At 41.8% G+C, this 27,195-nt stretch overlaps 1 protein-coding gene across 1 annotated transcript in view; it reads left to right on the top strand.

Moving 5' to 3' along the window:
* Positions 1 to 25,058, top strand: part of ROS1 (ROS proto-oncogene 1, receptor tyrosine kinase) — a 131,192-nt gene extending 106,134 nt beyond the window's left edge. Inside the window, exons 40-45 of the mRNA XM_034670773.1 lie at positions 490 to 619; positions 6,604 to 6,701; positions 6,917 to 7,120; positions 8,087 to 8,221; positions 15,819 to 15,982; positions 24,300 to 25,058. Of these exons, the coding sequence (XP_034526664.1) occupies positions 490 to 619; positions 6,604 to 6,701; positions 6,917 to 7,120; positions 8,087 to 8,221; positions 15,819 to 15,982; positions 24,300 to 24,610 (1,042 nt within the window). The 3' untranslated portion in view covers positions 24,611 to 25,058. The remainder of the gene's footprint in view (positions 1 to 489; positions 620 to 6,603; positions 6,702 to 6,916; positions 7,121 to 8,086; positions 8,222 to 15,818; positions 15,983 to 24,299) is intronic.
* The last annotated feature ends 2,137 nt before the right edge of the window (positions 25,059 to 27,195 follow it).

Here is a 27,195-nt window from a genome sequence, read left to right as displayed (position 1 = left end):
GGTGGTCCCTGGGGTCCCAGCTGTGGGCTCTAATCATTGGATCAGGGCCTCCTTGGTTTGATGTCTTGAGAAAATGGTTGAAGCCAAAACTGCGTGTCTGAATTGTTTCTCCAAAAGGAAGAGAATAATATCACATACTTGTGATGACTGCAAATGGAGTGCTTTCAAATATCTTTTGTAGGGTAGCGGTTAAGATTCCTTTCTTTACCAAAACATGAGCTACTTCCTGCGAACGTTTCTTCTAAAGATCACCTAGTCTCACCGTGCACGCTGGCCACTAGGGGTTGCCGTATCATCTCTCTACGCACGTGGACCAGCACTTGGAAAAGGAGACTTGTATTTATTGAGAGAAAAACAAAACAACCCCTCCCCCCGCCAACAGGAGTTTTGAAGGAAACTGGAGATAAAGAATTGCTCTCTTTCCTAAAGGCTCTCAGCAGGGCTCCTCTTGCTCTCACATCGTCCTGCCTGTCTCTTTCCACCCTGTAGCAGGTTTAACCATCCCAACATTCTGAAGCAGCTTGGAGTTTGTCTGCTGAATGAGCCCCAGTACATTATCCTGGAACTGATGGAAGGAGGAGACCTTCTCACCTATTTGCGTAAAGCCCGGATGACGACGGTGGGTAGGAAATGGGGTCCCTGTATTGGTTTTGTGATGCAAGTGCCGTATAATTTCCCACTAAGTTTCTTTAAATTCAATAGGCTGCAGTTTGGGCTGATAGTAGGACCTCAGGAGACTTCTGTGGAAAGAATTCTTGTATTTCCTTCAGTTGGATTACAATTAGAATCCTAGGCTAACTTCCGGCATTTTCTGGTTATTTGAGGCTGTTTTTAGTATTTAATGGGAAAATAGGTACCTCACTCCTCTAAAATCATGTTTTCTGGAGAACAGATGGTGTGGCGTTGGAAAGGCACATCTTTCTGTGTACTTAATCGGTATGTCTGTCTGTCCCAAACTGATACTTGCAAGCCCTGTGTCTTTATTGAGTGCTCTATGTCCCTACCCAGTCGGCATATCTGTTTGGATTTTCACAGGCATCTCAAACTTGCGTTGGCCAGAACAGAAATCTTGATTTCACACCTCCTCCTCCATGCCATCTCTCTGCTTCCTTGCTTTCTCTTCCACGACCACACTAACAAGTCCAGTCGGCTTCGCAGTTGCGCCCACGGGATGCAGGACTCCACCTTGTCTTCCCTGGCCTTCTCTCCTCGGTGCTCCCCTGCAGCTGTACCTGGCTCAGTGCAGACGCCGCCGAGACGGTGGAATCCGGGCCAGCTGTGAAAGCACCTGTGTGAAACTACCTGCTATCTCAGATGAGAAACACACGAGACAACACAAGACACTAATATTTAAATCTATAGATTTTTTAAAATTTGGTTTTTAATTCCATCAAAGTACACCTTCGATGGCTAGAACACTGAAATATAGAACCAGGTTTATAGCGAAAGACTGTCTCATCCCCACATGCCAGGCGTCTCCACGTTTCTTCTGGTGTTTACCTCTATGTTCCTCCATATTCTGTATGCTGCTACACATGGAATTTTTTCAATCTTGGGGGAAATCTCCTGACGCCCTACTATGAGAGATGACTTTTTTTTTTTAAGATTTATGTATTTATTTATTTATTTGACAGAGAGAGACAGCCAGCGAGAGAGGGAACACAAGCAGGGGGAGTGGGAGAGGAAGAAGCAGACTCCCAGCGGAGGAGCCTGATGCGGGGCTCGATCCCAGAAGGCTGGGATCATGTCCTGAGCTGAAGGCAGACGCTTAACGACTGCGCCACCCAGGGGCCCCTATGAGAGATGACATTTAACACTCTTAGACTGACTCAGTACCAGCCCACACCCCACCAGCTCTACACATTGAAAAGTTTGTTCCCCCATCCTCCGAAGGTTATCACTATTTTCAGATACATCAATAGTGCAGACTTACATTACTATGACTATTACTTGCAGCTGAGTTACTCAAATGCTGTGATTATGGGTTTTTTTCCCCATTGGACAAGAATAATAAATGCCTCTTTTGTTTCCCCCATTTGCTTCATTTTTTATATACCTCAACTCTTTGACAGAATTGTGGCACTTTTATCATTACGGCGAATAGATCAGCTGACCAGCGCCTAACAGGTTTTTTTCTTGTACACTCTCCTCCTGGAGCCGATATGGGTGCTTGTCCTCTGGGCTCTCTTCATAGCTGTTATCCTTGGGGTTCCCTTCACACTTACCCTGCTAATTTCCTTGCTGGACCTTAGTTTCCTCTATTCCATGACTTTTTTGTTCTCTGGTAGAAGAGAGAAAGCACGAGAAAGCATGCATGTGAGGCAAAAGTCTCCTTAACCCCTTTTTGACAAAATGTCTTTTTTTCTTCCATCACACTTGATAAATAAGCTGGCTGGGTTCTAGGCTGAAACCCCCTTTGTCTTAGCATTCTCGTTTGTACAGTCGCCTTTAAGAAGTCGTATGTCATTCTGATTCCTGGACTTAGGATCAGTGACCTGCTTTTGGCCCCTCCTCTCTGGGAAATTTTAGGAACTTCTTATCTGTGGTACTTTTTACCAATCCGGACACTCAGTCTGGAAAATCACCCATCTGGGATTTTTTTATATTATTTTCTGATAATAAATAAAATTCTTAGTCCCCTGTATTTCCTTGTTCTTGAACCTCTATTAGCCAGATAATAGACCACTTTGTTTTATCCTTTTGTTCTATTAGTTTTCTCTTGTTTTCCAATTCTGCATTTGTGCTCCCAATTGTGGTAGATTTCTGTAACTTTTAAAAGAGAATTTAAAATTTTAATTTTCCACAGACTCATTCTTATATTTTGATTGCTTCTTAAGATAGTATCGTGTTTTCTTTTTCATATGGGCAAAATCTTCTCTAATCTTTCCTAGGACACTAATTATCGTTTTTTCAAGTATTAATTTGCTTCCTGCATTGTCCTGGTTTCCTTTATCCTCTTTGCTCTGGGATCTGTTTGTAATGTGAGAAGTTTTTTTTCTCCAACGTTTTTTGATTTGTGGCTGGTCTTTCTGTTTAACAGTGAGGCCCAAGAGGTTGACTGGAACCTGGTGTCTGCGGCAGCTTCCTTTGGCTGTCATGTGGAACCCAGCTTTTTTTCATCGGAGGGTCCCCGAATCCTCTAATGACAGTATCTGGGTGTCTTCCCCGCACACCCCACTTTCCTCAGGGGGGATTCTGCTGGTCTCCTGCCTGGGCCATAAATGCCTAAGCCTCAGTTCAGGGAGGTGAGCGGGGAGGGGGTTAGACATCCGAAGGCTAAGTATATGAGCTCTCATTTAATTTTCCTCTCCATTTTCAGCACGGTGTCTGAGTGTGACTGGTATCTCTGAACTTGGAGTTGTGCTGGTTCTGTGTGTGTGTGTGTGTGTGTGTGTGTGTGTATGTGTGTTCTGCAGTGGAAAGCCTCCTGCTGTGGTGGGAGGACCTGGGATCTACTTAGCTCCTAAAATAAAACTTCTGAACATTCCTCTTGCTTCCAGGCTTGCCGCTCACCCCTGCTTTCAGAGATGCCTGTTGCCTCCAACTGCAGAGCCTTTCGGGGGTTTTCTAGTGAAACACAGCCTAATTCTTGCCTTTCCCCCTGCAGGCAGCCAAGCTGTCTCTGGGCTCTGCTGAAAGACTACCCCTCCATCCGCTTCATTTCTCCAAAATGTTTCATGCACTAAATTTATTTTCCTGATGTAGTTGTCCTCCTGAGATTAAAAACAGTTTCTCTATACTGTCATCTTAGTGAGGTCTGGGGAGAAAGTGGGACTAAAAATGCACACCTAGTCCCCCATCTTTAACAAGACCGTTTATCTGTAGGTTGTGTTTTGTTTGTTTTGGGGTAGAGAAGAGGGGATGAAATGAAAATCTGGGCCAGCTCTTTCCAAATTATTCCTATTGAGTCAGGATCCTGATGGTTATACTGGTTGGTTCTCAAGTGTTCTTCCACTGCCTTTCCTGAGCAGGACAGCTTCCGTGCCTCACTGTCCTCACTCCAGCCAGTGGGCACGATGCTGTTAGGAGCTGAGAGCCAGAACACCACAGGTCTAAGTCCCCATCATGCTGAGGTCTCTTGGAGCCAGCCGTTTCTCCACAGGGAGTGCTCAGAGGCAACATTCCAGAACAGCCGCGCGCATCCTTCTCCCTTTCCCAGCTCCAGGACTGCAGTGCTGGGTGGACTGTATCAGGATTGACTGTGTCTAGCCCCATACCTTAGTCCAGTCTTTCATTCTCAGGATCTCCATTTCTTCATCCATAAAATGGGATATTGAATTGAAAATGTTCCCAGGCTCTTTTTTAGCTCTGATATCCTAAGATTCTATTAAGACAGAAGAAAGTAAACAAACAAAATCAAAAACCAACCTATCAAAATAGTATAAATACATAGCTAGATACAATCAATGCATCATTTTTTTGCTGCGTGTTTATTATACAATAGTGAAGGATGTGGCTCTTGCTTTCAAGGACTTTGTCACATGGTAGGGAGGTAAGTCACATATAAATAACTCATGTAAGGTAGAAAGTAAGAGGACCTATTGGAGTGTAGTAAAGACTGTATCATGGAAGCCCAGAGGAGAGAGGTGATTTCCAACTGAGGAGACTTGGGAAGGCTTCATGGAAGAGTCTTCCATTTGAGACACAGCTAAAGTAGGGGACAGAACAGTCTCTGAAACCACACCTTCCCACATGAGTCATGAAAAGCTATGACTAGGAACAGATCCAGAGGGAGGTTCAGTATGTCTGGGGGAGTTGGCAAGAGATGACAGGTGACAGCCGAGGGCAGCAGCATCTGAAGTCAAGGAGCCCCAACATGGGGTGATGAGGTATCCCAACAGGTTGTCACAGGGGCTGTCAGGAGCAAGGAATAGTTAGACACGTAGGCAGGCAGGCTGCATTAAAATATGTCCGCAGGGACTGTGATGCCAGCCACCAGCCTGAAGTTCAGAAGCAAGATTCCAAGTGAGGAGCATCTTCAGTCGAGTGGGCTTTGCCAAGAGCAGAGCGGGATTCCACTCACAGAGGGAGCAATGAACCAGTCGGGACACCCAGCAGGGACTCAGACACAGGCCAAGAGACCAGTGTCTGATGTCTGCTGGACCTGAACAGTGTTGCGGGGGGACTGATCTGGGAGTAAGATCAAGCCTTGCTATCGGACTGAGGTGTGGTCGAGCAGGATCACGGTGATGTTGAATCTGAGAACATGGGGAATCTTCCTAGTTTGGGACAAGACATGAGCTCGTTGGGGGAGGCAGGGGCGCAGCACTTGAGAGCACTCATCCAAGAGAAATTAAGGGATTTCTAGGTTGAGAATCATTTGAGATGCTTGGTGAAGGATGTGGATGGAAACCAAGAATAAGAAGAGCATTCCAGGGGCGCCTGGGTGGCACAGCGGTTAAGCGGCTGCCTTCGGCTCAGGGCGTGATCCCGGCATTCTGGGATCGAGCCCCACATCAGGCTCCTCCGCTATGAGCCTGCTTCTTCCTCTCCCACTCCCCCGCTTGTGTTCCCTCTCTTGCTGGCTGTCTCTATCTCTGTCGAATAAATAAATAAAATCTTTAAAAAAAAAAAAAAGAAGAGCATTCCAGAATGGTAGCAGAGATAAAGAGGAGCGGTTGAGAAATGCAGAGTAGGTATGAAGGACTGCAGGTGGCCCGGTGTGGCTGAAGCATAGATCAGGAGAGGAAACGCCAGGGGACCTCCCGCGGAGGTAAAGACAGGAGGCTGCAGCCTGAGGCCAGCATGGAGGTGTGCTTAGGAATCTCTAATAGCCTCCACAGGCTATTAGAGAAGCAGGCTCATTAAAGCACCAGAGGCTGGAGACAAGTTTGGGATGTGTCAGATAGGGAGGATAATGGCCCAAACTAGGGTAATTGCAGGGGAATGGCGGAAAGACAATATATGAATGTAACCTTGGGAAAGGAACTTTGAATTTTTTCCATATGGTACCAGTAAACACTTCCACTGGCTTTTTTAATGTAGAAACCACTGCAGCTGGTATAGGCCCAACTCTATATGCATGCTGGCTCTCAGGGAGAAGAGGAGGCATCTGTGACCTTGAAATAGAGCGCTGGTAACGGTTTATGTGGGGGTCATCTGAGGAACAAGCCCAGTGTCATGACTGACATTACAGTGTGACAACTAGTAATTAAACCAGCTAGTACTGTTTAAATTATCGTGATTAGTTTTTACGACGGCAGCTATTATTTGTTAAGTGCCTGTTATATACCAGCCAGATTCCATATCTTACCTCACTTCCTATCTGGCCGGTATTATTATTCCCATTTTATATATGAGAAAGTTGCTTAGTGAATTCAGCTGTGTGAGCAAGTTCACACAACTCGTAAGGAGCAGAACTCAGTTTCACATCTTGGTCTGTCTGACCTGACACCCTGAGATCCTTCTCATAAAGATCCTATTTGGCCTCTGTCTACTAAAAATAGGCTTAGTTACGTTTATTTCAGTAGAAAGTATGCAAATCTAGCTTTTTTCCTCTTTGTTTGAATTCTCGTAACATAACTAAACATACCTTTAACACATCACATATATGTTTTGTACAAACTGGAAAAGTACCTGTAACTTTTCTTTCATGTCTTACAGTTTCACGGTCCTTTACTCACCTTGGCTGACCTTGTAGATCTGTGTGTAGATATTTCAAAAGGTTGTGTCTACTTGGAGCAGATGCACTTCATTCACAGGTACAGTGATATTCTAGATACAAGGTTCTTAACGGGCATTGACACAACAATCACCTGTGGTTTGGGTAAAACCTACAAGATAATTAAACATTTCATTACTTCAAGATAACAAAAGTTTTTGTAAAATGTCTCTCTTCTCTAAAGACCTACTAGGGTCCTTTGTCTGATCTCTGGAACTTTATGATTAGCGTTATTAAACATAGCTTCTGCCACAGGGATCTGGCAGCCCGGAATTGCCTTGTGTCCATGAAAGATTATACCAGTCCATCACGGGTAGTGAAGATTGGGGACTTTGGACTCGCGAGAGACATCTATAAAAATGACTACTATAGAAAGACAGGGGAAGGCCTACTCCCTGTTCGGTGGATGGCTCCAGAAAGTTTGATGGATGGAATCTTCACTACTCAGTCTGATGTATGGTGAGTTTAACAAGACACAGAGGAATTCAGGCAGAACCAGCCAATGTCAGAGACAGAAGGGTCTATAAGAGGTCATCTAATCTTGTGAGACTATTCCTGAGTCTCAGTGTTTTCACCCCTCACCCTCATCAGTTTTGATCCATTATCTTACTAGTATATGTGATATAGATACATTTACTTCAAGTATTCTATCAGTGTCCAAAAATGTAGTGGCTATGATTAATAGGAATTTGTACATATGACTCGATGTCCAAGTATGTGTCCAAATGCCTACTCTTTTGGGATGTGTGGTCATTGATTTATAGGTAGAGTTTAAATCATGGATCTTAAAAACAATATGACATTGGGGGGGGTTGGACATGTCCTTATTATTAGAATAAGTCCACTCATATTTGCTCGCGGACCCCAAATTTTGATTAGAGCTACTCAAAATGTAAAGATTTGTTCAATAACTTTTAAGCTGGACTGGCCCCAGGCAAAATTGATGACGAGATAAAATTGGACCTCAGTGTTGCCAGTTCACATTCATGCCTTTCCTTTCCACGTTTACTAGCATTCAAACGCAGGGGAAAAAAGGTGAATTTCTTTCTTGCTTACCTCTGTGTTAGCTGCATGTTGATCTATGAAAGCCTTAAGTAATGGAGGTCTGCAGTGCAGTTCCAGCTGGGAAGGAGGAACAAAGTGTGTGTGTGTGTGAGTGTGTGTGTGTGTGTGTGTGTGTATGTGTGTGTGTGTGTATGCCCTAAGTCTTCCTATCACCTTTGAAGTGTTGCTAGTAGGCAGTTGCTTTTCTACTTTTTCTTGAGGTCAACTTGCTTTTAAGTCTCCCATTGGCCTTTTATGGGGCCAATAATGCCAATCACAAAGTAGGCCCCGATATCCCCAGGAATAATTACATTGGACAAACTACTCTAGACATGATGTTCATAATAAGGATAATTAAAGTAAACTCTTTAACATCCTTAGGTCTTTTGGAATTCTGATTTGGGAGATTTTAACTCTTGGTCATCAGCCTTATCCAACTCACTCCAACCTTGATGTTTTAAACTATGTGCAAACAGGAGGGAGACTGGAGCCACCGAGAAATTGCCCTGATGATTTGTAAGTTAATTATGCTAAGATAAGCACCTAAAATCCAAAAACATGTGCCCATGCAATCTTACACCTCACTGGCATGGTTTTTTAAAATAAAAACTGGAATTTATATATTTGTGTTGTCTACATAAAAAGTCAGTTGATTGTAACAGTTAATTCACTAAACACACGATGGTCTCTTTTTATATATACATGATATTTCACTTCAGAAACAAAATTTAGAAGAGTAGAATATATTTATATTCTTTTTTTTTAAGATTTTATTTATTTATTCGACAGAGATAGAGACAGCCAGCGAGAGAGGGAACACAAGCAGGGGGAGTGGGAGAGGAAGAAGCAGGCTCATAGCGGAGAAGCCTGGTGTGGGGCTCAATCCCATAACGCCAGGATCACGCCCTGAGCTGAAGGCAGACGCTTAACCGCTGTGCCACCCAGGCGCCCCATATTTATACTCTTGATAGATGAATTCTAATGAAGAAATAAAAGCTTTATGTGGGTGTATACACACATACTCATTTAATTTGGAAGATCTAATTTGGCTAATACCTCGATTTGCATATTAGGAGATCGGATAAAATAGGAATATATTGTTTAAAAGTTGGATTGCCTCTGTTGATGCAGCTGATATTGGGACATAGTAATATTAAAAATTACACAGGTTGTGATCTATTTATGAACTTAAAACAAAGTGACCAAGAATTAGTGACTTGATGAAACCAAACCTGACTGCTATTGAAGTCTAATAAATTCGTGATTCTCAGGAGAGTAAGTGTTTTGATCTAATTATAAAGAAAAATAAACCCAGTTATTTTGCTGAGTAATAATCTGTCTTCTTGCAAAAAACCTCAGCAGAAACAACGAGTTTTGAAACTTTTTCGGAGGGATGTTTGACCCCAGGAGTTTCAAAAGGAACAAGTACTGAACAAGTTTAAAGTCTTCTGTTATGTGCACAAGCCACATATTATATGCAACATGTAGGTGTTTAAACCATGGCCCCAGCTCTTTGGCATCTCCGAATGTCTTTTGAAAGAAAAGAAATGCACATGGAACAGTTGGATAACAAGCCGACATGTAATAAAGTGCTAAACTGTGTGGTGCAGACAAGTGCAGAAGGACTTAGCAGTACGCGGCTACGCACCACGGCCCTGCTGCCTTGACTATGTTGTGGTATTTTAGAGGATTATTCAGACTGGAGCCAAAGGATGATTAAGAACTGGGCACCTTGGTTGGATGTTCTACTGGTGAATGTTTTTGTGTTATTTAAATCTTCCAGCCAGAAGAAGAAGATTTGAATCACTGCTTGTTTCTGATTGAGCTTTTATAGACTCCGGGACATTTACAGGATCGGATGGACACATACTTGATCAAGTCTGGTGACCGTGCTTAAAAATGATGCATGGTCCTTTTGGAAGAGATGGAAAAAATTCTGGAAATAAGTCAGAAATTATACAGAATTTGAAAACCTTTGGTCTAGCATTTGAGGAAAAAGCCCAGCATATTTAAGCATGAAATACTTTTTTATTGGTTAGCAAACTAATCACTGCTTTGCCTCTTACCTATCAGACACTCAGAAATTTTCCCCAGAATTTCAGTCACACCACATTTTTATTATCCTGTTAGAATTTTATCTGGCCTATTTCCCCCAGGGGGCACCAGGTACCTCATCACAATTACACAGGTTTTTTGGATAGGCACTTTAGGAATCAGTCACTGAATTATACATTTTAATTGATGTGTTCATTTATTTTGGAGGGAATGGAGGTGGATAATTACTGGACGGTTGTAGAGCAGAACAATGTAGGTATGTTGAACTTTGCTTTACCAAGATGTATCCAAATATGCAACTAGAAGGAGGAGGAAGAAGGGATGCTAGAAAAGTGCTAGAAAAACATTCCTGTTTATAGGCAAAGATATCCTATATAACATTTATGTTCTGTATTTATATAATGTATATTTATATAACTTCTATCACTATATAGCTTAATATTCTATATAACTTTATGTTGAATAATTCATTGGTTGGATACATTGTTGCCCTAGTTTTATAAAAACACAGTTCCCTTAAAGCCCAAATTTTCCATCGGCGGCTTTGGCTTTGGCGTTCATCTGAACATTGGTCATTAAAAAGTAAACAATGCGCCCCTCCTCCTGAGGGTTGCAGGCTCTCAGAGCCCTGGGAAGGGTTAAGGATGCATTGCCAACCAGGAAAACAAGTGTGCTAGGAAATGGAGCTCTCAGCCATGCCATTCAATCTGGCCACGGCCTTAAGTTGTCATGATAAAGATTAACTACTCTCCTTAGAGTACAGAGGGAACTGATTTGTATTTGAAGCAGTTCTCTGAGATCACAGGCCCAGCTTAGCGGGTTGAAAGTCTGCGCTGAGCCTCGCTGCACCTTCTATTCACGGCCTAAATGCTCAGCACCTGCATGCGCTCCGGGTCAGGTGAGCCCATCGAAGGCTACCCGGCGCTCAACTATTAATGGAATGCAGGAGTTCAGAGCATTCCTGCCCTTCTTTCCGGAGCCTGGGATGTATGGTGGAAAGCCCGGTCCTCAGTCTTCTCGTCAACTTTCAGTTTGCACAACATCCATGCGACTCTTGAGAAGAGACGGGAGCAAAGGGCAATCTACTTCAAGTGAGGGCTCTTTGGGGTTCTCTGACAGATGTATCACAGGGGCAACTGAAATTACTGGAGAGAATCTCAAATGTAGGGGGCGGCGACGGGAGGGCACGAAGGTTCACCATCTTATTTTTACCTCTTAAAAAATATGTACACCTAGATGCTAATTGAGTCTCTTTGGGATTGGGTATAACGAATAAGGGAGTTCTGGAAAATCTGTATTTTATGTGCTTTGTTTCAATACCTATAGAAACTCATCCCCTTCAAACTGAAAGATACTATGAAATTCGCATCTGTTGAATTTCAATTGCTTTATGAACTCAAGGACTTTAATACTCACAGAGACCGATAATGAACAGGGCTAATGAATCTCATGCTATTTTAAAAAACACTGAGGCAAAGAAGAGTAAAGGGTTGGCATGGTGAATGGAGGAATTTGAACCTGAACACTTAGCCAAGTGAAATATTTCAAGTATGAGTGACTATTTTGTAGAGCTAGAAAAACCAGCCTAGGGAAATTTGAACAAACCTGTAAGTTTATTTAGAGTACTATGCTTGAATATTTGTAACTGTAACTTAGCACAAGCGCAATATTGAATTGTGACAAGTGCATGATTGTAAGGGAAGACCCAATGCCAAAGGTATAGCTACTGTGACTAATTTACCAGAAAGATATGAGAAATGCATTTTTTAGGAGTTGCTAAGTTCATAAACGCCTTTTCATCCCATTGCCAGCTCAATGCTGTTTAAGAGTATAAACTGCACTCTTTATTTTTAAGTGACTATTGCCTTCTGGCGCTCCTCTTTTCTTAATCTAGGACAATTCCCTGCTCATTTGCTCCCAGATGGTGGGAGAGAAAGATTTGATATACTATCAGTTCATATATTTTTGCCATCAGAAATTTAAGCTTAATGATTGGGTTCAGTGTAAATGAAAACCACTTAGACGAAAGACAATAGGAATGTCTGTTGAAATAAGTTACAGGGATTAAACAAGAGGTTGAACTTTTGGAGGGTCATGTGAGTGGGTGAGAAACAGACTAAGGGGGGACTGTAGGGATCATTTCTTCCTCCTTCCACCCTCCTTCCTTCCCTCTTTCTTTCTTCCTTCTCACTTTTTCTTTTCTCTCCTTCTGAATCATCTCTATTAAGTATCTTGGGTCCTTTATAGAAATGAAGCAGGTTAGGGGTGTCTGGGTGGTTCAGGACGTTAGGCTTCAGCTCAGGTCATAGTGCCCCGTCCTGAGATCCAGCCCTGCTTTGGGCTCCCTGCTCAGTGGGGAGCCTACTTCTCCCTCTCCCTCTGCCTGCCACTCCCCCTGCTTGTGCTCCCTCTCTCTCAAATAAATAAATAAAATCTTAGAAAAAGGAATGAAGCAGGTTGTAAATAAACAAGTAAAAAACTTCATAATTAACATATGGCAAGTGTTGAGAGATTCTATTTACTTTTTGGTAATCTCTTTCAATCGCGACTGTATTTTCAGAAGGGCTATGATTCTCATGGCGAAGTATGCTTTCTCCTTGCATCTCTTGGGACAACCCTTGGGTGAATCATCAAGATTCTGCTTTAACTATTGGTTTAAACTGCATGATTGAATATAAGTTATGATATTTTATTTCAGAGTCTAAGCATCCTTCATTCTATCTTTGTATCATTCCTGTTTTTAAATGAGAGGTTATAAAGAAACATGTAAAAGATAGGTTCTCAGCCATGATTCTCATTTTTAAGAAGTAGAACCAAGTTTGACACTCTTATGCCGAGAGTGTAAATTCCTTGTAATGTATCTGAAGTCATCAGATGAATGCTGGAAGATAGACCAATATTAGGTTTCCCCATAATACTCTGATACTGAGGACCAACTCTGACCTGAGGCGCTTTGCATGCTATCCAATGATGGAATGGAGGTTTTCCATGATAATTTCTAACATAGATACTAGCTATTTTAAATAAAATACCTATAATGATTTCTTGGTCATTGTCGCCTGGTGATTGAACACATCCTTACTCTAGCACCACCGCCATTACCTTCGTCCAAACCATCATTATGTCTCACCTTGTCTTCTTTAATATCTTCTTTGCTTCCAACCTGCCCCTCTACAATCCATTCATTCTCCACATATATCAGCTGGAGTAATTCTCTAAAAAGGTGAAGATCATGCCTTCTTAAAAACCTTCAACAGCTTCCCATCATAGTGCCGTAAAATCCGACTGCTAGCCTGGCCTATCAGACCTGCGTGATCTCGCCTTCTTCTTCTGACCTCCCCTCTCATGCTGTCCCCCTCAAGGACGGCTCTTTGGCCACACTGGCTTTCTTTCAGTTTCTAAAATGAGCCAAGCTCTTTCCAAATTTAGGTATTTACACATGCTTTCCCCTCTTCTAGTGTGTTCCCTGCACCCCATCCCCACCCCATTCCCATGAGTAGCATCTTATTTTCCTACAAGTTCCTTGGCTTAAATGTCACTTCTTCAGAGTGTACTTCGAAGAGCAACTTACTGAGAATGTTCCATCTCTATTAGAGCTCACATTTGTTTTCTTTAATACTTTCTTTTTTAGAACTTGCAATTTGTAATTGTATATTAATCCGTTGATATCGTAGTACTAATATTTTTTAGAGATTTATTTAGTTGTTTTTAGAGAGAGTGAGGACAAGGGAGCGGGGGGATGGGGAGGGAGGAGGGGCAGAGCAAAGGGAAAGAGAGTCTCCAGAAGACTCCACACAGAGCACAGAGCCCAGCACTGGGCTCCACAAAGGCCTCCATCCCATGACCCCAAGATTGCCACCTAAGCCAAAACCAAGAGGTGGATGCTTAACGGACCACGCCACCCAAGTGCCCCAGTAGTACCAATATTTTTTAAATACTTCCCAACTTATGTTTCTTCATCAGTTTTTCTCTCCCTGCCTCCAGTCTGCCCTCTAGCTCCAGGAAGTGTAAAAAAAACCCAAACAAACATAACAGGTACTCGACCGTTTTAGTAAGTCAGTAGACTCAAAAGCCAGGTTTGGAGGAGGGAGAGGTTATCTAGAATCCTTTAGCTCCTTGTTAGGATGCTAAATGCCAGGTTTGAGTGACTAAAACCTATAATTCTGTATAAGGATAATCTAATTAAAAAGAGAGAGCAGTAGAAACCCCTCTCCTTCTAAGACCTGGGGAAGTGTAGGAAGAAGAGACCTTGATAGATAAAGGTAGGAGGGTGAAGATGTTGGATAGCTAGGTCCTGAAAAAACCTCCTTTAGGCTTCAGTTAGACCAAGCGTGGGCAACTGCTTACCTCTCCCAATTTGGGAGGATGGCAAGTTGATCATTGAGCAGGGGACCCCTCCCCCTGCTGGAGACCCAGCGTCAGGAATAAGGTAGAAGGGCATGTCCAGACAGAGAAGGTCAAGCCTGCACTTCCAAGCCTCCTTTGTTTCCCATGCAGCGTGAGCATTGCGTTGAAAGCTAGAGATTTGGCCAACGAGCATCCTGCAGGCACACAGCAGAAACAGGAATGGAGCCCCTGGGCCTTGTGAGCACATACAGGACATGATGCTGTCTCAGAGAGGGTTACGGCTAGAGAGAGGAAAGGGAGGAGCTGCTCGGTGGGAGCTGGGAGCAAAGGAAAGGTAAAGAAACTGTGGGCTGCTGCATGCCAGCGGAATGGACCAGACCAGTCAAGCCTCATCGAATTCCTATCATCCTACTCTGGTACAAGCAAAGATCCGGAGGCACAGTGGGGTCCAAATGGTTCTTCACTGTGCCATTATGAGTCACATAAGACTTTTACCCAACTTAGAATGCCACTGTCTTGCAGGAGAGGATGGAGGGAGTAGGAATAGCCTAGAAATAGAGACTGAGTTATTAAGCAGAAAAGACCGAGCATTACTTTAAAAGATTATTTAAAATATTGATATGCACCAGGTTTTAAACTGCATTGTACTAAATGAACTTAATTTTTTTTCTTTTAGATGGGGGCTCTAAGAAAGACCTAATTAAGAGCAGGCAATATAAAAGAGCTACATTTTTTCCTGTTCCTAGGAGTTGTAGTGAGATGAATTTTTGTCACCGTCTTACATTTACTATATGTATCCCTATGAGGACAGGCGGCACACTACCACATCCCCAGTTCTGGGTATACTGCTGGTATATAATAAATGTCCAACAAATCTTTGCTGAATGAATGAACACAGTTAAGAGTGCTACACAGACATTTCTTAGACAACTGCCAAGGAAAAAATAATGTTTAATAAACCAGCTATTACTGTATGAGGAAATGGAGTCTCTTACTTAACCTGACAGTATAATGAAGACTAAAAGCATTAGAATTGGATGTTTCTATCTCAGGTTCTGCCAATAAAGATTTATGTGGCTTGGAGTAATCTTAGATTTTGTTTTAGATGTCAATGTATGAATGTAAAGTCTTCTTAGTTTTCAGTATGTTTTATAGCTGTAAATTGCCTTATGTGTTGAGTAATTGTTCTCCAACCATCTATTTATCTATTTATTTGGATTAATAACTGTTAAAAATAATAACTTTTCAAAAGAAATAGCTTTTCTTTTTCTTTTAAAGGTTTTATTTATTTATTTGACAGAGATAGAGACAGCCAGTGAGAGAGGGAACACAAGCAGGGGGAGTGGGAGAGGGAGAAGCAGGCTTCCCGCCTAGCAGGGAGCACGATGCAGGGCTTGATCTCAGAACTCGATCCCAGGACTCTGGGATCACGCCCTGAGCCGAAGGCAGACGCTTAATGACTGAGCCACCCAGGCGCCCCAAGAAATAGCTTTTCAACAGAAAGTTGTCATGTAACAAAAGTAGTAATATTGCAAGGTACTATTAAATTAGAAACCAAAGATTTTGTTCTGTTTTAATTTTATTAATTATGGAAAGCTGGCAAAAAGTCAAATGTGTTGCCTTCTAAAATGACCTTACATGGACTATGAGTACTGGTTGCCTAATGATCTCCAAGCACCGTTTACTTTCCTGTCTTTACCTGTGTATCCAGGTGGAATCTGTTGACCCAGTGCTGGGCTCAAGAACCTGACCAAAGACCTACTTTCCACAAAATTCAAGACCAGCTGGAGTTATTCAGAAATGTTTCCTTAAATAGTATTTCTCAATGCAGAGAAGAAGCAGACCCCAGTGGAATCATAAATGAAGGCTTTGAAGGTAGGTTTGATTCTTCTTCAGAATTTTCTGGTTTTCTCTCCAGTGTGAATTGAAGAGGTTAAGATGGGATACACATAGAAGACATTTTACGGTGAGTGAGAAGGATAATATACTGACACCATCCTCATGATAATGAAGGGCTCGTTGCGCTCTTCTTTGGAAATTATTTTGATTTGTGCACTAAATTAAAGAAAGAAGAATAGTGATATGGCCCCTGGATTTATCATCTAAGGTAGTAAGGAGGAGAATTAACATGTTAGACTGTGTTTGTGAGATCTGTGCTCCTTCCCCTCCACCCCTCGTCCAAGTTTCAACCTCAAGTGCAGAGCTGAGTTAATTATAGACAGTTAGTTGGTGGTACATTATGATCAGTGGTCTGTGCAGGGCTTCTCCCTTGTTTGTTTGCTTAGTCCCTTTATCTCCACATTCTTCTCCTGTTCTACTTCCTCTCTGCTCTGGCCAGGCAACCATTCTAATGCTTTTAATGTGTATCTTTTTATTTGTATGTTTTGCTGCAAAATGCGTATTGTTTTGTGCACACAGATGCTGTGTTTGTGAAGCTACTTTTCTTATTCACTGAGCACTGTTTTTGAGAGCCAGCCATGTTGCTCTGTATATATCTAATCATTGCTTCTAACTGCAGAGTAATTTAGCGATGATTATTGGGGTGGCTCACGCCTCGTTAAGGTCTAGTGTGAGCCCACAACTTCAGTAATTTATAAATAAGGCAATAATCTTCTGGCACCATTCTACTGTGATGGACAGACTAACCGTTTTCAGTTCAATGAAAAGTACAAAATGGAACTAAAACCCAGTAGTCACTTAATTCATTTCCAAAATCAGATTTATAGTATGTTCGCCTACTTGGCTGTAGAAAAGTGAATTCTAAAATGATCCACTCCACCTGCTCGAAAACTCCTTCTGGCTATTCAAAGTTCACAGGGCGCTTTGTGAATGCAGACATTTTTGCTTAGAGGTAAAGCTGGCAAGAAGGACGAGTCAGAATCTCTCCGAGATCAGGCCCCTTCCTCTTCGCAGCGACTGATGATAAGGGGCTGACGGCCTTGGAGGAGTCCAGACCTTTGCCTGGTGCAAGGCTCTTGACGAATAGCAGGGAAGAATAGGAAGCACAGGGCGAACATCTGCTTGTCTTGCAGGCTGTGTTTCTGAATATGTATGGGGGTAACTTAGACGCCATGACAAGCATGGAAGTAACACGGATCGTTTGGCTGCTTTAAATGAGCAGTAAGTGACAGACTGGCGAGGGCTGTGCTTCTCTGGAGCACGCATCACAGCCCTCATCAGATAAGCCTTGGTAATTGTCCCACGCTCGCTCCACCTGCCTTCTCATCGTGGAGCTCTGCGAATTCTGAGGGCCAGGGGCCGAGCCCCATCCTTCTGGAGGGTTCTGTGCATATACATGCCTATGTGAAGATCACACGAGATAAGGAAAAAGAGACCGGAAGCCATTCTAGATACTATTGAGTCCTTCTCATTTTCTAAGCATTTACTTAACTTAGTTCTCTAAATGGAATTTTGCGAAAATTTTAAAAAAATTATTTCAGCAGTTACACTGACTTGTTGGCAAGGCATAGTGTCAAGCACCTAAATTTAATGTGTTCCATTGGGCTTGGGCTGTTTCAAGAAAAGAAAAAAAAAGGAGACAAGAATATTTCTTTCCCTTGAGCAATTAGCATCAGTTTCTTTAATTTTGTCTATTAAGTTTAATAGCGAGCACTGCTTTTATTGAAATTTCGAATCTGTTCGAATCTGCTCCTCTTGGCCTGGTTCTTATTTGTGGTAACCTCGCATACGGAAACTTGAGAGAAACCACAATCCGAGGTTGTTTACCAATACGTAAAAAGAAATCTTTTGTTCCTGAGACAGATAAACGGCAGTAACTGAGTAGAGCGCACTGTGTAGACACGTGAATGGCAAGCAGAGAGTGGTTTTACTTACCTGGCATTGAAAGCACGTTTTTCTTACTAAATCACTGCTCTTATCTCTGTAAGCAACACTTAACTGAGAAGACCCTGGTTCAAATTTGTGACTATCCCTTTTGTAGACCTTATAAAATCAGCACAATTACCTTTTCAAAGCCTTAAGAAATAATTTCTGTGTTATTTGACATCAACCATAAAAAGGATTCCTGATTCCTTTCCAGTTTTCCTTCGAAATTGTCCAAGAACCATCTCAGTAACTGCTCCCGCTATGTTATTTTATAACTGTATCTACATTTGGAAGACCTTTGTTAGGGAAGTAATTTATGTTTATGGTTTGAAAACATAAAATTATCTAAACAGAATAAAAAGCAAAAGTTTTGTACTTCCTCTCTATCCTTACTCTGCAGTGCCAGCCGTAGTTAGCAACTTGGTTATATGCTTTGAGATATTTTATATGCGTATACAACCACTTGCAGAAATATTCATTTATGTGTGTTTATAAATGTATTGGCTGGATTCAGAGACAAAATTGATGTAATCTAGAGGACTAAGTGGGATATCAATTCTCTAGTCACTTTTTCTTATAAGTGAGCTGGTGTGTAAGGATTTGGGGAGTAGATGATTTTATGCTACATCTTCTCCAGGGAGCGAGAGGCATTTTCTCTTGCCACCAAGAGAATCCATGTTCTGTGGGAGTCCAGAGGAAGGATGCCAAGTGCATATCATGTGTCAGAGAGTCAATAAATTCACTGGGAAGAGGTTACTTCCAAGCTGAGTTTTGCAGGGAGGTGAGAAAAGCAGTATTGAAGGATAGAAGGCACAGTCTGTAGAAAGGCAGGGAATAATAGAGAATGGGGCGTACACGGAACTGCGTATAGTTTATCACACATGAGGGTGGGAGATGGCGAGGGAGGAAATTGGAGGGAGAGTATTCATACATAAAAAATCAGGTAAAAAAATGAAAATTAATGGAAGCTGAATTAACGAATGGTAACAGGTATTGAGAGGAGGAAATGAAGCCCAGAGGTACAAGTTGTAGGATTTGGCATCTAATTGAGTGACAGAGAGAGGAGACAATGATGAATCCTAGTGGTTTTGAAACTAGGTGAAAAGAGGTGCTCTTCCCAGAGATGGGGGGACATAGGAGGAAGAATAGCTTTGCACAGGTTTGGTTTGCACTGGCTATGGGCTAAATGGAGAAGCCTCATATTCAGCTGAAAGGTCTGTCCTATAAATATAGGTAGTTGAAGTCAAGGGTGTAGATGAGGTCATTCAATTAGAGTGTATGGAATAAGAAGAGGAGTGGATGGTGGATGGGACCTAGAGAACAGCTAAGATATTAGGGACTGGCAAAAAAAGATGGTGGCATGGACAGAAGCCAGCAAGGGACAGGAGGTCATAAGAGAGTATTGTCAAAGCCAAAGGAAAGAGAATCATGGAGGAGGGAGTGGTCAAATGCTGCAGAGGTAAAGAGTTCCAGGGGAATGCAAGGATCTTACAGTTGTGTATCTTATTTTAAAATCTAACTCTTTGCTCATGGAGTATGTGTATGGACATTATACAAAAATCACAGAGGCTGCCATACGGGGTTTAAGAGGGCCTGAGAGCTGAGTTTTACCTAAGCCTCTACCAGAAGTCTCTATGAACCCTTAAGAAAATCTTTTTACTATGTTGCATTTCTTAGTTCATCTGTGAGGCTGAGATAAGTAACAAACAATGCTCACATTAAATATAGAGAACAAAACCTTTTTGTGAATGGCTTTTATTTATTTTTCTTATCTTTTTTAAAATTTAAATTCAATTAGCCAACAAATAGTACATCATTACTCTCAGATGCCCAGTGCTCATCACATCACGCGCGCTCCTTAATGCCTATCACCCAATTACCCCATCCCCCCACCCTCCACCCCTCCAGCAACCCTCAGTTTGTTTCCCATAGTTAAGGGTCTCTCATGGTTTGTGTCCCTCTCTGATGGCTTCCCATTCAGTTTTCCCTTCCTTCCCCTATGATCCTCTGCACTGTTTCTTATATTCCACATGAGTGAAACCATATGATAATCTGATTAACTTATTTCACTTAGCATAATATCCTCCAGTTCAGCTAATCTTACTGTAGCCCTTTCTTTTGTGTCATTTACTGTGCTATGTGGGTTAACTTCTAAATACTCACAATAGCCCTGTGACATGGGCATTATTATATCACCATTTAACAGATGAGAAGCCTGAGATTTAGCAGTTTGCCAGGGGCCATACTGCTGAGGTGGGGCTGGCATACGGCTTCCATTCTGGTATGACTGGGGTATGGCTTCTGCTTTCAGCCTTCACAGAAACATGGTTGTCGTAAGGAAAATACCCACACGTTCCCCAATTTGTTATCAGTAGTGTGCTGTGCATCTAGGGATAGGGAAAGAACCTTTTACTTCTTTTTTTTTTAAAGATTTTATTTATTAATTTGACAGAGACAGCCAGCGAGAGAGGGAACACAAGGGAGTGGGAGAGGAAGCAGCAGGCTCCCAGCGGAGGGGCCTGATGTGGGGCTCGATCCCAGGACTCTGGGATCACGCCCTGAGCTGAAGGCAGACGTTTAATGACTGAGCCACCCAGGTGCCCCAAAAACTTACTACTTCTGGCTTACTAGAAAAGATACCCCAATTTGTCCCGGTCATTTAGGTGCCAAGTTGTTGGCAAACTGAGTTAAAATTCTAAATAATATTCAAAAAATAGTGAGGCAGACAGACATGCAGAATAATGGTGCAGGAAGAGTTTAACAGGGATATTATCAAACTTTGATCATTTAGATAGAAACAAGCAATGCTGCGCCATGACAGAAATTCAATTTTAGTAAAAGAGAAATTCTCATTCTGTTATTTACGACTGATGTGAATCCTGAAGGTAAGGAATGGAAAGATATATTGAAGTCACTAAAAATTTTGATTGTTGAGATGTGACTGAACAAAAGGGGCAGAGAGAAGAAATCGAGTGGCAGGCAGAGTTTGCATATTTGCAAAGGATCAAATCACAAAACAGTCCCTTCAAGGGAAGCCTCAACTTCGTTACCTTTTTGCTAAGAGAGAATGTGTTTAATCATAGTTTACCGCTCTGCTCACTGGTGGCATATTTAGCAAAGCAGTAAGATGTCTGTCTTGACTGTTATTATTGGAGATACATAAGAAGGTAAGAAAGCCAATGGAAGGACTTTTTTTGAAAGAAAAAAAAAAGCTGGGGGGGGGTGATGGGCATTAGAATTACAGGGAACAATAATACCATGCTTATCCTGTGGTCCTACTGACCTAATGGGGTAGAGAGGGGATAGAGGGAGATTAGTAACATATCTGGACATCTAGTAAAAATATCCCAGTGACTTCATCCAAACATTTTTGTAAACATCACCTCATCAGTCCCAGAGAGTTCTACAGGAAACAAATCTAAATGCTCCTCTGCTGTTCTAAACATAGCCAGTCAGCCGGCATATGTCTCGTCTGTAAATACCCTGTCTTGCTTGGAAGTCTTTATTTTAATATTTCCCTCTTAAAGAAAGGGTTGCTGAGTACATGCTATCTTTGTTCAGGATCTCTGCCTTAAGGTCTGACCTGCAGGCTTTCTATTCAGTTTTAAACAAAAATAAACAAACAAAATACCCTCCTCCCCACCATCTCTCATAAGTTCTTTATGCAATAAGAAGAGGTACTGATTGCTGAAAGTTTGCCAGGGTCAAGTTACTAAATATTGCTCTAAGTACTCTAAACAAATGAAGGAGTTCGCTAATGATTTTTCTTTGACGTATGGTGCCAGAATTTGTAAGAAGAATTTATCTGCCTTATATAAAAGGTTTTTTCCAAATAACTCAACAGGAGGCGAAAAAAATAATTAATTAAAATTGCGTATGGATAGAACATTTCCAAATATGTTATTTAATGGATTAAAGTATGATAGCCGCTGATAACATGAATAGGTAGAGCTTTATTGTACATTTAAGTTTTGAAATTTTCTCAATTTTCCTTTAGCCTAATTTCTTTAAGCCTTTTCAGGAACATCCAAATTTCCTCAATAATCTGGGCCCCCTGGACTATTTAAAGTTAAATATCTTATTTCTTCCTGTCACTTTTTGATATTTTTTATTGCTATCATTATATATAGAAAATTGTTCTTACGAATGTCTCAATGGCTCTTAGTACATGTTGACCATAATCATAACAGCAGGACACGTCCAAAGATATTCAGCATTTAGGCATTAACCAAGCTTGGCATCTGATTTCTATGGGGTAGATATTTTGTAACACTATGTGACTATCCATGTGGTTTGCAATGAGCTATAATGATGTTTGAACGATGAAGAGGAACAAGAAATGATGGCCAGGAGTCTGTGACGCTGTCTTTCCACCATCTTGGCCTTCGGCAGTGTGGGAAGGTCGGCACAAGAAATGCACACCTCGTAAGACAGAGGAGGGCTGGTAATTCACATGCTCTTACAATAAAATAAGCTTCATAGTTCAGGCAGGTCCATTAAATCCCATTATCAAATAGTAGCTACAGTGGTACCTCCCTCAGTTCTTTGAAGTTGTTTCTTTCCCCCATATTTCCATTTAAATTCAAGCCAAAGAAACCCAACCTGGGTGTACAGCAGAGCTAAGGACAGAAGGTTGGCAGCCCGGCTGGCCTCACCTCCTTAGTGACACCCATTTGGAAGCTTCTTGCTGGAAGAATGTTGAAGACAAAGCAAAGACCACCATCTGTTGACTGAAATGTTTCTGATTTGTAAAACATGACCCAGTCTGAAAGAGCAGTAATATTTCCAATCATAAATTTTTCATCCAGGGAATAACACTCAGCAATTGGAATGCATTGATCACCAACAAACAATCCCCATAATATATATTTATATATTTATGTTTATGCTGTGTATTTGTCCCTTTTAATTACCAGAATTTTGTGAAATGTTTCAGAAGATCTGCTATTAGGTTTCAGCAAGAATTCTTCTATTCTTCTATGTAAAAATGTCAGTCTTTAAGTAGAGAAAGATAAAATAATATGAGCGTAATTGTGAAGAAGGCCAATAACCCACTGGCTGCCCATTTTTCTGCTGCCACCCTGACCCCACACACGAGGGTCCAGAGTCTGTGCCTTTCAGGGACTCCTGTGGGGCACACCGCTCACCCACTTGGCTCCTCCTTACGGAGCACAGCAGCTCTGCCCTCCCATTGGGGAGGGTGAATATGGGGACACAGTCTGTGTTCAAATTACAGCTGTGTGACCTTGGACAAATTATTTAACTCCTCTGTGCCTCAGTTGCCCCAACTGTTAAATGAGGATAATACTAGCATCTGCTTACTAGAAGAATGAGCTAATAAACATATATAGTTTAGAATAGTGCCTAGCACATAGTACATTCTCTGTATTAACAACAACAATAATCACTGTTATATTTCATGTCATCTTCCTTCTCCCTCAACTCAACTCTACATCAAAACTTGCCAGGCCTATCCATTCCCTACCAGCCTTATGAGGTCTTAAGCATGCTGGTGTATTTATTTGCTTAGTGACATTAATGCAACTTGTCCCAGGGAGATAGATAGCTGAGGGGGACCAGCCACGCTAATTCAAACTCAGTGCACTCCTGCCTCAGGGCCCTTGCTCTTGCTGTTCTCTTTTCCTTGAACGTTCTTCCTCAGATATCCACGTGTTGAATTCTATTAGTTCAGGTCTCTTCCTGAAATTTACCTCATTATAGAGGACTTCGCTGACATTTCATCTAAGGTAGCAACCCCCTTCCACCCCCACTGTTATTTTCTTGCCCCATTTTGCTGCCACTCGTCACCACCCGACACAGACTTAGTTGGCTGCTAGTTTATTGTCCGTCCCCGCTCATTAGAATGTAAACCCCAAAGAGGAACAACTTTGCTTGGTTTATTGTTGTATCTTCAATACTTAGAACACAGCCTGGCATGTGTTAAGCATCCAATAAATATCTTAATGGATGATTAAATTACTCAACCGAAAAGAATATTACCTTTCAAGGTGGATATTTTAGCTGGTGGGACTGTAGACAAAAAGGGCCATCATAAGGCCACTTACAAGGCTGTGACCTGTCCAGTTATACAGAGTTATCGTCTCTGCGCTCTCGCCACATTTTACATGTTCCTTTATTATATACAGCACACATTGTCTTCTACGGTGATCTTGCTGCTCCCTTACTAGACTACAGTAGCCTCAAAGACAAGGAGCATGTATTGTTTATCTTTGTATCCCCTTGGTGGTCCTCGTAAATGCTGAACCAATGGATACGGTTGGTATTGTTATAATTCTTGTACAGCCTGTATATTAGAGATACAGAAAGTCAACCTGATACTAGTATAACTTTTACATTTGTTTCACAGATGAAGATGGCGGTGTGATCTGTTTGAATTCAGGTGACGTTATGCCAATAGCCTTAACGGAAACCAAGAACCAAGAAGGGTTAAACTATATGGTACTTGCTACAGGATGTAGCCAAGGCAAAGAAAATTCTGAGGGTCCTCTAGGCTCCAAGGAATCTGAATCTTGTGGTCTGAGGAAAGAAGAGAAGCAACCACATGCGGACAAAGATGTCTGCCAAGAAAAACAAGTGGCTTACTGCCCTCCTGGCAAGACTGAAGGCCTGAACTATGCCCGTCTCACTCACAGTGGATATAGAGATGGGTCTGATTAATAGCTCTGTTTGGGAAATGCGGAGTTGAGTTAAACACTCCCATTAAGTAGTTACTGAAAGAAAACCCAAGTAGAATGACAGATGAGGTGGTAGTCTATGCCTCCAAATTAACACTTAAAAGTTCCTGAATTCTGAATTCTGAATTCTTGGTTCCAAGAACCAATTGATTTCAGTTGTGACAATCCCCATAACAACTGCCTAACCTTCAGCAGAATTCTCAAGTGAACCACTAGACATTTGGAAAGCTTAGGAAGACTCAAGAATCTGGAAGGAAACTGCCCACCCCCCTTGAGGCCCCTTTGTCTGTTGCCCACCCTTCAGTCTGGGCCGCACCAGAAGCACCTTGGTTAGATGGTGAGAGACAACATAGCTATGTTCAGGGACCTGAAGGAGAGGGGTGAGAAGAATGCTCAGGGGGCCGACTGAGCTACAGATTACCCCCAAAGGGATGGAGATAGATATATAGATATATATCTATATATATCTATATCTATATCTATATCTATATATATATATATATGTAATGAAATGACAAAATAACTCTACAGATACAGAAGGAACCAGCACTTAGGACGTGAGAAGTTGTTTGGAATGCTATTACTACAATATTGCTGCAAGAGATCTTGGGGGAAGAGCTACATTATTGCTACCATAAAACATTGTCTTTAATGACTGCTCTCAAGTACTTTGTATTTTGGAGGCTTGGAACAGCAGCTTCAGTCATATTGACAATAAGACCGTGAAGAGAGCTCTAAGTCCTAAAGCTCAGCATTCCACAAACTTTGGGTTACATAAAAATCTCTCCGTGACTTGTGCGCTGCTATGGAAATGAGCTAGTATAAAGATCGTTTGCATTTGCCGTGTCTATCTTACACATAAAATACTTCAGATTACATTTAGTATCAATTCTCCTTAAAACTAAATATAAATGATTATATGATGTTAATTTAAGCTCTGTGATTTTTAGCAACTACATGAAATAATAGATATCTAAATGAGAACTATTAAAAACTTTCTCCAGACAAACACTCTGATTTAAGGCCAATCACGTTTTTGCAGTCACCCGTTTAAATCGGAATGCCTCAACTGCTCTCAGGGCAGCGCTAATGAAAGCATTCTGCATGTCGTCCGTTGCAGTACACAGGGTGTTTGCTAGATATGGAAAATACTTTGATTATAAAATTTGCTAAAAACTCCTGAAAGAGGATCACATATCCATTGGCACCGGGGATAATTTGGTTCATTTTTCAACTTGCTTACAGCCTGAGAAGCTGCACCCGTGGTTGGCTGCATGGTGAGGGACACAGGCAGGTCAGTGTGTGAGTTCTGTGGGGGGACAGCCCCTAAGGAAAGGTCCAGGACCTGCGGCCTCTGCTACATCTGTGATTCCACGCAATGAGACAGGATATTTTCTCTCTCATCTTCTGATGTTCTAATGGGCATTTATCATTCTTTTCGATAGCCCAGCATATGACGCCCCTTGCCATGTTGGGGAATTCCTCCACCTCTATCTTCTGGGTGGGAACTACATTCCATTTGCTTCCCCCAAGATCTCTTGCAGCAAAAAGGCAGCCATGTGACCCCCACCACCCAGACACGCCTATGACAGGCTTCTCATTGAGAGGTAAGGAAGCTAAGAAACAGGGCCCACAGTGAGTCTTCCCAGGTGGTGGTGGTGACTGCAATTGGTCTGACTCCTGGTCTTCAGTGTCCTGGGCCAAGAGAGTCTGCAGAGCAGATCTGGAGCCTGGTGCCTCTAGCAGTCGGGGTGGCTGGATTAGACTGGTTCTGCGGTCTGCTTTTAGCAAGTGCTCCTGGCTCCAGTCTGGCTCTCAAGCCCTCCCAGGGATTTTGTGAGTTACCCTCGTATCCTTTTAATAAATGCTTTTCTTTTAAATCAGCTGCAGTCGGTTTCTGTTGCTTGCAACCAGGACTTTCGCTCTGCCAATGGCACGGACCTTAATTTTGGAATAGACAAAGAAATGAAAAGTATATAGAAGAACCGGATTTTCGGTACATTTGCATTACAATTTGGACAATAGAGAAATTTACAGAATATCTGAGGGGAAGAGCCCATAAAATACCATGTTTCAGCTAGGCTATAAATGTAAATTAGTAGTCTTTTTAATAATTCATAATGAATAATATTGGTAGAAATATTTAATGCAAAATAAAATAGTGGTTGAAATCTCATGGGTAAAATTTATTATAGATCAAAGTGATAAAATACAAATGACTGGTAATATTGAAAACTATATAAGTTAATTTGGAAAAACCAGACCTTATAATCAAGAGGGAAAAATAGGCAATGGCTATAAATACTACCTGTTAAAATATTTTTCACTAAAGGGGCACCTGGGTGGCTCAGTTGGTTAAGCATCTGCCTTCAGCTCAAGTCCTCACCCTCCTGAGCCACACTGGACCCTGCTCAGCGGGGGGCCTGCTTCTGCCTCTCCCTCTGCTGCTCCCCCTACTTGCGCTCTCACTCTCCAAATAAATAAATAAATCAATAAATAAAATCTTTTAAAAATGTTTTTCACTAAAAATCAATGGAAGAATAAATTCTTAGTGATAAATTTTTTATC

This window comes from Ailuropoda melanoleuca, chromosome 10 (genome assembly GCF_002007445.2).
Source record: "Ailuropoda melanoleuca isolate Jingjing chromosome 10, ASM200744v2, whole genome shotgun sequence".
In the NCBI taxonomy this organism is placed as follows: domain Eukaryota; kingdom Metazoa; phylum Chordata; class Mammalia; order Carnivora; family Ursidae; genus Ailuropoda; species Ailuropoda melanoleuca.
This window is presented reverse-complemented; position numbering and strand designations above follow the sequence as displayed.